Raw genomic sequence first — 14,910 nt, forward strand, 5'->3', positions numbered from 1 at the left:
GATGTTTATAGTGTTTTCTGATTGTGCCTATGGCACCCCTGCTCTTCACTGGCTCTATTCTGCATTTTCTTCCATATCGTTCACTCCAGTACATTATTATTTTACTGTGTAGATTTGGTACCTGGCCATCCAGTATTTTCCATGTGTATATTATTTGATATTCTCATCTCCTTTCTAGTGAGTACATTTGGAGAGCTTTGAGACGATCCCAATAATTTGGGTGCTTTATCGCATCTATGCGTGCCTAATATGTTCTCTGTATTCCCTTTATTTCAGCAATCTCTCCTGCTCTGAAAGGTGAAGTGAGTTCTAAGCAGTACTCAAGATGGGACAGCACAAGTGATTTGAAATGTACAACCCATTGTGATGGGATCCCTGGCTTTGAAAGTTCTCGTAATCCATCCAATCATTTTTCTGGCTGACGCAATATTTGCGTGGTTATGCTCCCTAAACATTATATTGTTAGTCATCAATATTCCCAAATCCTTGACATGCTGCTTTCCTACTATGGGCACATTTGATTGTGTTTTGTACCCTGTATTATGTTTAAGGTCCTCATTTTTGCCGTACCCGAGTACTGTACCTGGAATTTATGACTGTTACACATCATGTTATTTTCTGCTGCCCAATTGAAATCTTTATTAATATCTGCTTGTAGTTTTTCAATGTCTTCAGCAGAAGTAATTTTCATGGTGATTTTTGTGTCATCTGCAAAGGAAGGTCTACAACTCTATTACTCCAAGTGCAGCTCACTTGGAGTCCTGCAGCAGCTGCTGTAATTAATGACTTGTATAACAGTCTCATTGACATTTGCTAATTTGACACAGACTCTGCCCCTTGGGAAACTGATTATGCACTGTCCCTTGACTATTAATAAAATATTAATATTATTCCTGTCCCTATTAATAAATCCCATAAGATTAATTTGGCCTCAAATTTTTACATGTAAATGTGTGTGTGTGTGTGTGTGTGTGTAGGAACCAAGGAAAATGGACAGGCAGGAGGTAGTGGAGGAGAGGATGAAGATAGTGGGACACCCCCTGTTCCTCCACGGAGAAAAGATAAACGCAGGCACAATACCCCTCCAAGACCGCAGTCTAATGGCCTTCCACCCACACCGAAAGTTCATATGGGTGCCTGCTTCTCCAAGGTAAAAAGCTTGATAATTATACTCAAAACTTTGTTCATGATATAGCATAAGAATTAAATTTGTCAAATGAACTAAATGACATTATGCATTCACTATTGACCTGTTAATATTTTAATGGAGAAGATTCCATAATGCACAATTTGACAATTACAAGTTTTCAGGTGTTCAATGGGTGCCCACTTCACATACATTGTACAGCCTCTTGGATCCATCCAGACACTCGTGACCAGCACATTCTCATAGGAGCAGAAGAGGGAATATATACACTCAATCTCAATGAGTTACATGAAGCTGCCATGGAACAGCTCTTACCTACTAGAACGACATGGATGTTTGTCATTAAAGATGTGCTCATGACAATATCAGGTAAAGCAATATATAAAAAACTTGCTTTTGTTTTTATTTTATGTAAGAGTACTGTATTATATTGCCTTTCTGTGGGGAGCCCCATCGGCTCTCTGATGCTATTTGAACTGATTTGTGCTATATTAGTTTGGGGTCATCGGTCACAGGAGTCCTTATGCCTACCGGGAACCATGAATCAGAACCTGGTCCCCTCAGAGAGGTGCAGGTAGCAATGGCCTATGAGAACTTTACATTTAAAATGTCATAATTGCCATCGACCACAATCTGGGAAAAATTGCGACCTGTGTCTGAACATAGCAAAAGAACTCCCCCAGAAAAAAGACAAACAAGTAACACTACATCCAACTACCACTCTTCTCGTTAGTGCTAGTGGTGGACTGGACTGGAGTGGAGTGGTGTGCTGCCGGCAGCCCACCACTTGGATCGAACCCGGAACCTCAGGACTACGAATCCGAAGTGTTGTCCACTCAGCTGTCAGGCCCCAGTCATGGTTGCCCTTGGGTTCCTCGGATTTGTCTTCGGAGGTTTTCTTCCTCTAGGTTTCTCCCCTAGGGAGGTTCGGGAGGTCCATGGTGTGTACCTCCTGCAAGACCCAGTTTTTGCCTCTGTTGGCTCCAGTTTTGTTTGAGTTCAGTTCCTCTGAAGCTGATCGGGGGAGTTGCGAGGTTCCGGTTTCTTCCTGGCTGGCAGCTTGCCTCGACTACTGGTTGGTATGGGCTCCCTGCTGGTCTGCTTGTCTGTTCACGGCCGGGGTTCTGGTTCTTTCCCAGGTTGCTGGGTACGGTTTCCTGGTAAATTGGCGGCAGTCCCAGTTCTGTCCTAGGTTCGGCCTTGGCTGGGCTTAGTGTGGGGTTCTCAGACTGTTTCCATTTCTCTCCCTGCTGCGTCTTTGCTCTGGTTGCGGCCCCGCCTTCAGCTGTTTTGAGACGGACCTTGGTCACTCTGTGGTTGCTTGAGCAGCTGTGCTGGAGCCTGAACTTTGCCCTGCTGGTTTATCCTCTGGGCAGGGTTTGGCTTCGGAGGCTGTTCTGGTATCTTCGGGGCAGTCTCTTTCACAGCTCTCACGATCACTGGGTGCCTTCCCTGGTGTCCTTGCATCGGTTTGCTGCGTCTCCGTCTTCACAAATGCCTCGTCTCTCGGTTGGGGTTTTGTAACCAGTGCTCACCAGTCCGGCGAGGGACGCTGGGGGGCTGTTCTCACGTCGGGCTCACAGCACGTGGGAGTCTGAGGTTGTGTGGCTTCCTCTCAGGCTCCATTTAGAGTGCTTTCCCCGTGGTTCATTGTCTCAACCGGGGGGATTGGGGGTTGTCTCTTCGAGTCTGGTCGTTTCGAGTGGCTCTTCTGCCGAGTTCTCAGGGTTTAGCTCTCCGCGGTGTTCACATTCGGGAAGTGTCCAACATCCTGGCAGACAGCCTGTTGCATGATGTTTTACAGAGTTTTACGACACCACCTCCTTCCTTTGGCTTTGGCTTTGTCGGACGTACAGGCACTTGAAAGTAGACCTCCTAGTGTCGGCGTGGTCTCAGTATCTCCCATTGTACGTGGCCCTCGCGGTGGACGCTTTTCGGCAGGACTGGTCGAGGTGGGGGTTCCTGTACCTCCTTTCCCCGGTGTGGCTGTTGTTCCGGTTTTGGCTAGGCTGTAATCGTATCAGTGGATGGGTGATTCTCCTGGGCCCATCGTGGCTGGCCCAGCCTTGGTATCAGGCATTGCTTGCTCGGTGTCCGAACCCTTTCAGCAGATCGGTCTGGGCCGTTACCAGACTGGTTCGATCTTCTCCCTCGTGTCCATCACCATCTGTGTTGCGATCAGGTGGCTTCTTTGATCGTGTCCCATCTGTGGGCTTCGTCTCAGTGGCAGTATGAAGTTTCCTGGCCGTCCTTTCGATTCATTGTCTCTTCGTCGGTATACTTCTCTTTCTGTTAAGGTTGTTGACATCGTGCTCGTTTGCTCGTTTTCATTTGGGGAGTACTGTCCACTCGTTAGACTTCTGTAGTAGTTTTAACCAGAATAGGAGGTTTGTTTTGAAGCGCTTACCTTTCTGGGTGCCTGGTCCAGTCAATGGCAGACATAGAATGCTCCAAATCACATGTGCATTACTATATGCCATTGCTCCTCGTGCCTCTCTAAAAGGGCCAGGTTCTGGTTCGTGGTCCCTGGTAGGCCTAGAACTCCATTCACACTGACTGATGCCGAAGTCTAATAATATACATATCAGCCTGGATAGCTCTGGGGAGCCTCTGGGTCTCAACCAAAAAATGGCGTTTCATTACATTCAATGCTTTTTTTTTTTGTACCCTATAAAGTGAATAATACAAAATTCTTCTATCTAATTGCTTGGTACATTAATGTTTGTACTATGGTGCACATAGTTACAAAAAATACTATCTAAACAGGAAGACGGGTTGGATATACTCACTTCGTCGGCTATAATCAAAACATATTCTCAAACAATAATCATAGGCCTACTGTATCTTTCATAAATTAAACTTAAGTATTTAAATTTATTCATGAATATTACAAATTAAATAATAGAGTATGGTGTATATTAATTCATAAAATTATTCTGTCTTTACAGGAAAGGGGCCATACCTCTATCGTCATGAGCTGATTGGACTTCACAATCGGCATTTACACAAATTTTCTTTACCGATGAATAAAATTCCAGAAAAATTTTTGCCAAGAAAATATACCATCACCACCAAGGTTAATTATATAATTTTGTACTATTTTACTCTGAACGTGACACTCAAGAATGAGTTTTATCACTCTCACTGCCACTGTTATTCACTTTGATGGGATGGGGAGAAACTTCATCTTATGTGGGGAGAAAGCTCGGTAGAGGGGGCCCCCCCCAGACCAATTTCCTTCTCTGGTACAAGTTGCTAGTTTTCACTCCCTAACCTCCCCACCCCTCCCTCCCAGCTCTCCCCCTTTCTAATCTCCTTATATACACACCTCGTCTCTTCCTTCAAGGCCCCTTCCCTCCCCCCATCATCTTGACATTTTCAGCTCCCACCCCAACTCCCTCTGACACCCACCAATCCCCACCCATCTCAGTCACTTCCTCGGTGGCCTCTTACTGGTAGAATAACGAGAGACTGAGACACTTTGACTGCCTGACTGACTGTGACTGGCTGGTTGCCTGCCTGTGTCTGCTTAACAGCAACAATGACTGGGGCATAAGTGAATAAAATATAGGTCATTTCTTTACCCCAGCCTCAAGAAACACAGAAAGAACCCCTCAACTATTGAAATCTCTCTAAATTAGCACAAGCATGTTCATCCCACCTCCCCTACTCACTTGGGGAGGGAGGGAGGGAGGTAGCCGGCTACACCACTTTCTTATAATGGCAGGTGTAACCAACCCCCTGACGAGTTGAAGGGAACAGCCCTTCCTCCAAAAGTGGGGAGGTAAATGTAATAGCCCTGTAAGTGCAATTATGTACTATGCATGGCAATCAGGAGTTGTACTTATTTTTACTTGGTATTAAACCACACTGTCAAATATATTGTGAATATTTGAATTTACCTGAAAAGCTGCATAGAAAACCACGACCTAACCAGTCGTGCAATCTTATTCATCAGCTGGTTTTCAAGTATATCTTGTGTAGCAGCTGGTTGTCATGTAAATTGAATGCAGAGTACAGGGGTTAAACCTATCCCAGACTCTGAAACTCTCGGCTGTTTTGGAACTCGAGCAAGCTGTGGGGAAGAACCAGAAGCTAGCTTTTTGTGGTTGCATTTTGTTTTAAAAATTCTATGTTAAGAATAGGGATAAAGATCTGGATGTTACTGGTAGCTGCTGTTTCCCATTGATCACGCTAGATGTGGCTTGTGTCCTATAGAAATGGTTCCACCTCTTAACCTCTAAAAGAGCTGTTTTTGTAAGGCTTCAGGAACCATTCAATCTAAAAAGCAAGAGTTTTTTGTATTGTGTTTATAGGTTTGGAAATAGAAGCATGCTAGGAAGCAAAATCTGAATGTAATTGTGCACGATTCACTAAAGATACTTACACTTGACTTACAACATAGCTTATATTTGAGAATAATGACATGCCTTATGCTTGAGTTTTATTTATCTATAATTGTGTGATTTTAGGAGAATTCAGTGCATTAATTGATCATAACAAGATTGTATAATTGGTTTTGTTTTCAGGTTCCTGATACAAAAGGCACACTACGTTGTTGTGTAGGACGCAACCCATACAATGGCTACAAGTACCTGTGTGGTGCCACCAACTCCTCTTTGTACCTGATGCAGTGGTATGATCCACTCAATAAGTTTATGCTCCTTAAGGTTAGTTCAAGAATGAGTTCCTTCTGTTGGTGCATTTTATTTGCCAAAGAATTTGGCAGATGATTCTCGGTTTCCAGTTCTTTGAATTCAGACTTAATTCGTTTTATTTATCAGCAACATTTTTTGTGGGAAGATCATATGTTTTGCCCTGTTTTTTTTTTCTTGGAATTCTCTATTTAATATCTTTATTATTATGACCATAAAAGGTTCTTTCTAAGTTATCCCACTTGGTTGCTGCCTACAAGCAAGATCCTACTAGCACCTGGTTAGGATCTGACAGTTAAGACAGGTTGAAACCCATAAGGCATAGTGAGGAATTTTTGTAAACTTTTCTCACTTGGTCATATTGGAGCTAGTGAAACACTGGAGAATATGCAGCCCAGTCCAGAATATAAGCAAAATGCATTTACATAAAATATGAAGCCCTTTCCAAACAGAACTTGCTATCAAAGAGACCTCCAAGCAGTGCCTTCCCAGATTGCAACCAGGTAACATCACTAACACCAAAACAAAAGGCCCATCATATTCTCTTCTGATTGGTATTGGCTGCAGATTATTCCAGGATATTGACATTTGTTCTCTGCACAATTTAATTAACTATCAAGTTCTTTCAATACTGGTTCACCAGTATTTCACCAGTGGTAGTTTTCACCTCTTAAGTCTTCCACTGCATTTACCACTTCTATGCTTTATTCTATGTTGTGCATATGAGTGCCATGTAAAAAAAAAAATAAAAAAAAAAATCCGGCCACTTCTTCACCTGTGTGTTGGATCACGTTTTATTTTGTGATTTGGATTTGATACTGCTGTTTGGCATCCTTATTCGACGTTCCGGTTGTATGATGCCTGGCACACATATCGCCTTGGGTCATGGGATTGTTGGTAGATTTTTTTTTATTGACGTGTTCTGGCTAGTCCTCTCAGCGGGGTGACGGTGTTCGGCACTGGCTTGGCTGAAAGGTGCCGGGAGTTGGTGGGTCTTGGTGGGCTCCTGGTGTACCCTCAGTTGTGGTGGGTGGCTGGTTTCTGCTCTGCTGGAGAGCACCGGATGACTTAGCGTTTTAGTTAGGTGCCGAGTTTTTGGTTTTGATACCCCAGTGTTCTCTGCGTACTCGGCTATTTGTACTCGCCTATTTATGCTTGCGGGGGTTGAGCTTTGGCTCTTTGGTCCCACCTCTCAACCGTGAATTAATTGGTGTACAGATTCCTGAGCTTACTGGGCTCTATCATATCTACATTTAAAACTGTGTATGGAGTCAGCTTACACCACATCACTGGTCAATGCATTCCACCTGTTAACTACTCTGACACTGAAAAAGTTCTTTCTAACGTCCCTGTGGCTCATTTGGGTACTCAGTTTCCACCTCTGTCCCCTTGTTCGTGTACCATCAGTGTTGAATAGTTTATCCTTGTCTACCCTGTCAATTCCCCTGAGGATTTTGTAGGTAGTGATCACGTCTCCCCTTACTCTTCTGTCTTCCAGTGTCGTAAGATGCATTTCCCGCAGCCTTTCCTCGTAACTCATGCCTCTTAGTTCTGGGACTAGTCTAGTGGCATATCTCTGAACTTTTCCAGGTTCGTCTTGTGCTTGACAAGATATAGGTTCCATGCTGGGGCCACATACTACAGGATTGGTCTTACATATGTGGTATACAAGATTCTGAATGGTTCCTTACACAGGTTCCTGAAGGTTGTTCTGATGTTAGCCAGCCTCGCATATGCCACAGACGTAATTTTTTTTATGTAGGCTTCAGGAGACAGGTTTGGTGTGATATCAACTCCTAGATCTTTCTCTCTGTCAGTTTCATGAAGTACTTCATCTCTTATTCTGTATCCTGTGTCTGGCCTCCGGTTTCCACCGCCTAGTTTCATTACTTTGCATTTACTCGGGTTGAACTTTAGCAGCCATTTGTTGGACCATTCATTCAGTCTGTCTAGGTCATCTTGTAGCCTCCTACAATCATCCTCTGTTTCAATCATCCTCATAATTTTAGCATCATCAGCAGACATTGAGAGAAACAAGTCTATACCCTCTGGGAGATCATATACATATATCAGGAACAGTATAGGTCCAAGGACTGACCCCTGCGGGACTCCACTTATGATGTCTCACCAATCTGAGACCTCACTCCTCACAGTGACTTGTTGTCTTCTGTTGCTAAGGTACTCCCATATCCAATGGAGTACCTTCCCTTTCACTCCAGCCTGCATCTCCAGCTTTTTCACTAGCCTCTTGTGTGGTACTGTATCAAAGGCTTTCTGGCAATCTAAAAATATGCAGTCTACCCACCCCTCTCTTTCTTGCCTGATTTTTGTTGCCTGGTCGTAGAATTCAATATACCCTGTGAGGCAGGACACAGGGGTAAACTGTTGTTTACCCCTGTGAGGATCTCGTTAACTTCATTTTTGTCCTCGTCTCTCCTTTCCACTGGACTGGTCCCTGTTTGCTCCCTAATGCCTACCATTACTACTGCTCTTTTACGCTCTATCAGCTGGCTAGTACATCTAGCTGCTTCCTGAGAAGAAGCCACTTCTATGGCAACTTCCCTAACTGCAGACTTGCTTCAGGGCTTTTTTTAAATAATTCTGCAAAAGAGGGTTGTTTTGTAGAAGTCCCTTCAACAGTAGCATCACCATCTCCCTGAGAGGGGCGGGGCCAGTGCCTGCCACCCTGAGGGACTCCTGGGGCTCCCCAATCATCTGCCTGACTGTGTTTCTTTGCTGTGAGGCATATTAGTTTCCATTGATTGGTGCCACTCGTTTCACAATTAGGCTTGGCATTTCACCTTTCCAGGCTTCACGATTAACCCTTCACGGGTACACCGGGGCGTATCTGATACCACAGTCGTCGTCGCCCCTAAATCAACAACAACAACAACAACAACAAATGGATGAAAGCATATAACAAAAGTGGTTAACTAACACAAAATAAAATACAAAACATTGGATACATATTGGACAAGTTTAGATTCTGGAAAGCCCTGGAGTAAACACAGGATAGTTGATTTATGAAACAATTTACTGGTAACATACTAGACATGGGATCACTGGAGTGTTTCAGGCGAAGGTTAGACTAGTAAATGAATCGGTTTAGTGTAGTATAGATACAAGCTGCCTCACTTAGGCCAATAGACATTCAACAGTTTCCTTTGTTATTGTACTCACCTAGTTGTGCTTGTGAGGGTTAAGCTTTGGCTTTTTGGCCCCGCCTCTCAACTGGTGTACAGATTCCTGGGCCTACTGGTCTCTTATTATATCTACATATGAAACTGTGTATGAAGTCTGCCTTCACCACATCACTGCCTAATGCATTCCATCTGTTAATTACTTTGACACTGAAAAAGTTCTTTCTAACATCCCTGTGGCTCATTTGGGTACTAAGTTTCCACCTGTATCCCCTTGTTCGCATTCCACCTGTAAGGGTGTATTGTGTATTATGCTGCATAGTCTTCCCAGCTTGGTGCCTTCTTTTGATAATTGCTTTCTATTTCTGTTATTATGTTCTTACACACTTCTGAACATATGCTCCAGGTCTTGCTTTCAATGTCATAACCCAGTTTTCTGTTAATGTACTTGTATTCACATGGAGGATCAACCCTCTGTGTTATACTCCTTCAGGCTCTCCACTCATGTTTGTGTCTGGAGCTTCTAAAGCATGATTCACCACCTTTATATGAAGCAGATGCCGTTAATCCTCATTCCTGAAGTGTTTGTGTTCTGTCTGGGGTTACTGAACATTGATATCCACTTGCCTTTTGTCTCACTCTGTTAGGTATTTTATTTGTAACTCCTTGTCTCTTGTAATCCTGTACCATTTAAGCCTGGTCTGAGGCCAGGCTTGGGGAGTAAAAGAACTCCCAGAACACCACCAAGCAGGTACCAGGGCTCTTATTTCTTAGTGACTTTGTCGACTTATCAGCCGAGTCAGCCAAAGGTTTTACCCGGTTTCTGTGTTCTCCAGTAGTTTGTTTAGGTACAAACATTCATCTCATAAATACCTTGTGCTGACTCATTGAGATTGGTTTTCCCTATTGAGCCACACCAACTATAAGAGTCCTGTATGCCAACTGGGGACCAGAGCTAGAACCTGACCCCCATCACATAGCCAGAGGGAGCAATAGATTGTTATTATCACCCCCACACTAAGAAAGCATGATTACCTTCCTATGTCACCAGTGCACTTGCCTAATTTTACTCACAGGTCTTGAGCTTCAGTGTTTTGGTCTCACCTCTCAATCATCAGTTGATTGGTGAACAGGTTCCTGAATCTATTGTGCTCATCATATCTACATTTGTAACTGTGTTTGGAGTCTGCTTCCACCATTTCAATTCTTAGAATTTTCAATTTCTTCACTTTTGTCACACTGAACAAATAATTTCTAATGTTTCTGTGGCTCATTCGGGTGCTCATTTTTCACCTGTGTTCAGTTGTTTGAATACCACTCATGCTAAATAGTCTGACTTTGTCTGCCCTTTCAGTTTCAATGAGAATTTTGTTCATAGCTATGACTTTCCTAACATTTTGTCTAATAGCAACATGAGGTTTAATTGCTGTAGCCTTTGCTTGTAGTTTGGAGACTTGACTGTACTCACCTAGTTGTGCTTGCAGGGTTTGAGCTTTGGCTCTTTGGTCCCACCTCTCAACTGTCAATCAACTGATGTATAGATTCCTGAGCCTTCTGGGCTCTACAATATCTATATTTGAAACTGTGTATGGAGTCCGCCTCCGCGGCTGAGCGGACAGAACACTGGACGCGTGATCCTGTGGTCCTGGGTTCGATCCCGGGCGCCAGCGAGAAACAATGGGCAGAGTTTCTTTCACCCTGATGCCCCTGTTACCTAGCAGTAAATAGATACCTGGGAGTTAGTCAGCTGTCACGGGGTGCTTCCTTGGGGGTGAAGTCCTGGCCGAAGACCGGGCCGCGGGGACACTAAAGCTCCGAAATCATCTCAAGATAATCACTATTTCACTGCCTAATGCATTCCATCTGTTAACTACTCTGACACTAAAAAGGTTCTTTCTAATGTCTCTATGGCTCATTTGGGTAATTATTTTCCACCTGTGTTCCCTTGTTCACGTTCCACCCGTGCTAAACAGTTTATCTATCTACCCTGTCTATCTATATTATTATCTATCTATTGAGAATTTTATTGGTAGTGATCATGTCTCCCTTAACTCTTCTGTCTTCCAGTGTTGTGAGGTTTAGTTCCAGAAATCTTGCCTCGTAGCTTATTCCTCTCAGCTCAGAGGTATGCCTGGTGGCATACCGCTGAATCTTTTCTAACTTCATTATGTGTTTGACATGATGTGGACTCCAGGCTGGAGCCACATATTCTCTGAACTGGCATACCCCTGAACTTTCTGCAACTTCATTTAGTGCTTGGTTTGATATTGATGCTTTTATGTTCGTCACTCTCTCATATTCAAATTTTTACTGCAGCCTCCTCTTCCTGATTGATTGTTCTCAGCACGCTACCACCCAGGTGTGTCTTGTTCGTGTGCTTGTACGGTGTCTTGTGCTGATGCTTGCCTTAGGGAACAACTGAGTGGTACAGTTCAGAAGTCAAGTTTTGAGTGTATATGCAGACACTTTTCTGAGCAGTACACTCAGTTGTTGGGGAGCAAGTCCTACCGTTACCTCCTCGTGGTGCTCCCTGGGTCACTCTAACAACGGAGGCAACACGCATGAAACCCAAATAAATATTACAAATGCAAATGGTGCTCAACAACCTAACCAGTTATAGTACTTGGCTCCAGGCCTATATCCAAACATAACACTCACAGTTGCTTCCGTTCCCTCCTTTTTTGTCCCCTTGCTCTTTCTCATCCTGTGTGTTTAATTTTTTTTTTTTTTTTTTTTTAACCCTTGGGTAAAGTGGATGTGATGAGATTTAGTTGGGGGAGTTTGTTGTGTTGCTGCCACCTTTTGGCAGTTTGAGGCAATAATCTAGTGTGTCTTACTATAATTAACTAGTGCTGCTTGGTGGTCACTTTGATACCTATCTTGAAGTTACCTTACCTTGAAGTGTTTTTTGGGGCTTAGCGTCCCCGTGGTCCTGTCGTCGACCAGGCCTTGTTGTATAGACTGGTCAACCAGGCTGTTTGACGCGGCTGCTCGCAGCCTAACATATGAATCACAGCCTGGTTGATCAGGTATCCTTTGGAGGTGCTTATCCAGTTCTCTCTTGAACACTGTGAGGGGTCGGCCAGTTATGCCCCTTATGTGTAGTGGAAGCGTGTTGAACAGTCTCAGGCCTCTGATGTTGATAGAGTTCTCTCTCAGAGTACCTATTGCAACTCTGCTCTTTAATGGAGGTATTCTGCACATCCTGCCATGCTTCCTGGTCTCATGAAATGTTATTTCTGTGTGCAGGTTTGGGACCAGCCCCTCTAATATTTTCTACGTATAAATTATTATGTATCTCTCCCGCCTGCGCTCAAGAGAATACAGATTTAGGCTCTTTAGTCGGTCCCAGTAGTTTAGATGTTTTACCGAGTGGATTCTAGCAGTAAAAGATCTCTGCACACTCTCTAGGTCAGCAATTTCTCCAGCTTTGAAAGGGGCTGTCATTGTGCAGCAGTACTCCACTCTAGAGAGCACTAGCGTCTTGAAAAGTATCATCATCGGTATAGCATCTCTAGTGTGAAAGGTTCTTGTCATCCAACCTGTCATTTTTCTTGCAGTTGTGATGGCTACTTTAACTGTGCCTGGCAAGGCTTTCACTTTGTCTGTTCTTGTCACTCTTAGGCTGGGCACCTGGGTGTTTTCCCTAGACCTCTAGGATGCTTCTTAATGCTTCCCTTTCCATCTGTAGTTCGGGGATTAGTTCAGGTTTGTGGTGGGGGGTTGGACATCCAAATACAGTGGGACCTCGACAAACGACGGTAATCCGTTCCCAGAGACGGAGCGTAAGTCGAAGCGATTTTTCCCATAAGAAATAAAGGGAATTGAATTAATCCGTTTCCCACCCTCCAAAATATTAACTTACAAATACATTTTATACTGAATACAATGTTTTTTCTAACTACAATACAGTACATAAGTACATATGTTTATCTTACCTTTATGGAGGACTCATGATGCATATGGAAGATGGTGAGGAGGGGGGAGGAGGAGAGGTGTTACTGTTTGGAAGGGGAGTCCCCTTCCATAATAACATCAAGCAGTGATGACTTCTCTGGGATACACTCTCTGTTACGTTTTGCCTGCATACCACTAGGACCTGGTTGTGATTCACTGCTTGTTTGTCTCACTAAAAACCTTTCCAGAGATTTTTGTTTTTCCATATGTTTTAATTTTTGTCTGTAGTGAGGCATCACAGTGTCATTAAAAAGGTTAAGGCAACGGCCTACTGCACCGTGATTTGGGCGAGTCGTGTCAGCAAAAGTTTGCAATTCTTCCCATGCTGCACACATTTTCTTAATTAATGAGGAAGGGACATTCTGTACTGTCTCCTCCTCCTCCCCTAAAGAAATTTCCTCAGCTGTCTCTTGTTGTTGCTCCTTGTGAAGTTCTTCGGTGGTCAGTTCTTCGCTGTGTTCCTCCACCAGCTCGCAACATACAACACTCACAACACTATGAATGCCACTTCTTTTTCTAACTTTCTCAAACTATCCCCTGCTCGCCTTAAACTCTTTTTGCATTTGCATCACTTGTTCCAGGTGTTTTCTTTAAAAGGTTTTCATGCAGTTTCCTTGCTTTTTCACAAATGATGGCCTCTGAAACTCCATCACCCACTAACTCCTTGCTGTGTATCCAAATTAATAATAACTGTTCAACATCCTCAAGTGTTTGTGTTCTATGTTTCGTGATTATTGATACGCCTTTTGCCACTTTAGCACTCATAATGTTCTTTTTCTTAACCAGTATGGTGGATGTCATTGACTGAGATTTGTTGTACTGCCTATCTAGTTCAACAGCCCGCATACCATCTTCATATTTATGAATGATCTCTTGTTTTTGCTCTATGGTCATCCTTACATGGGTTTTCATATCTTGAACCTTACCACTGACTTTCTTGGGACCCATGGCGTGATATATAATAATTACTTTTATGTTCAAAAAGCAAAAAATCGCCACAAAAACGGAATTTCTTATAGGCGTGATCGTCACTAAGCGGCCAGCTGTAGTAAACCGAGACAGGTCGGCCCGCGTGACCGAGAAACACACGCTCGGTCGACTCGAACGTGTACCAACAAATATCGTTAGTCGACAACACCATCGTATGTTGAGTCACATTTTTCGATCAAATTTACATCGTAACTCAAAATTATCGTGAGTTGGGGCAATCGTAAGTCAAGGTGCCACTGTAATTGCTTGTTATGGAACACTAGTCTTCTGGTTGTTTTTTCTTGTTTTTTATGGCAATCTCCGATCTCCAGGTTTTCTTTGCCTCTGTGAGCATGCCACATTCTGGTCCTGGTCCTCGTAGTCACTCCAAGGCTTAGAGGTTGATTGTGTTCTCAAAGGCTTGGTCATATGCAAGTTATTGCATCAAGGACCAACTACATGGCCTACCAGAAGTAGGCATTTCATCACATTAAACAATGGATTTAGTTTCTTCCAATATAGACCCAAGGAAAGTTTGGAAGTGCAATGGAAGTGCTGCATTGGAAGTTTAAGAATATAGTTCATATAATATTGTTTGTACTGTATATGTTTTGTGACCAGTGATGCCTCTTTTCATTGGCTACATACAAAACCTATTCAGTTATTTATGTAATTCAATACAGTGAATAAATATCTTTTTTTTTTTCTTTTTTTCCAGCAAAGCGAGTGCTACTTACCCCATCCCCTTAGAGTATTTGAGATGATAATCACACCCGACTTAGAATACCCGCTCATGTGTGTGGACGTAAACCGGAGCTATGGGGCAGAAGATGTCCTTCGCCACAGCCTTATCAACCTCAACACGGGAACTACTTGGACTCCAGATGATGATGATGATATGGATGGAATGGCAACTGTTGTTCCTAGGCATAATCTTAATGTAAAAAATGTTACTCAAATTGAAAAAGATGCAATTCTAGTCTGTTATGAAAGTAAGTTTTTTTTTTGTTTACTGTCTTTATATATCTATAGTAATAATACA

The 14,910-nt window shown here is 43.2% G+C and overlaps 1 protein-coding gene across 8 annotated transcripts in view; it reads left to right on the plus strand.

Annotated features, from left to right (window-relative positions):
- hppy (MAP4K3-like protein hppy) overlaps window positions 1–14,910 on the plus strand; it is a 100,960-nt gene that overhangs the window by 62,566 nt on the left and 23,484 nt on the right. For all 8 annotated transcript variants that reach the window (XM_069306214.1, XM_045735897.2, XM_045735895.2 and 5 more), the window contains 5 exons: window positions 978–1,150; window positions 1,312–1,516; window positions 4,096–4,223; window positions 5,677–5,817; window positions 14,587–14,860. In XM_069306214.1, the coding sequence (XP_069162315.1) occupies window positions 978–1,150; window positions 1,312–1,516; window positions 4,096–4,223; window positions 5,677–5,817; window positions 14,587–14,860 (921 nt within the window). The remainder of the gene's footprint in view (window positions 1–977; window positions 1,151–1,311; window positions 1,517–4,095; window positions 4,224–5,676; window positions 5,818–14,586; window positions 14,861–14,910) is intronic.

This window comes from Procambarus clarkii, chromosome 6 (assembly GCF_040958095.1).
Source record: "Procambarus clarkii isolate CNS0578487 chromosome 6, FALCON_Pclarkii_2.0, whole genome shotgun sequence".
Lineage (NCBI taxonomy): Eukaryota > Metazoa > Arthropoda > Malacostraca > Decapoda > Cambaridae > Procambarus > Procambarus clarkii.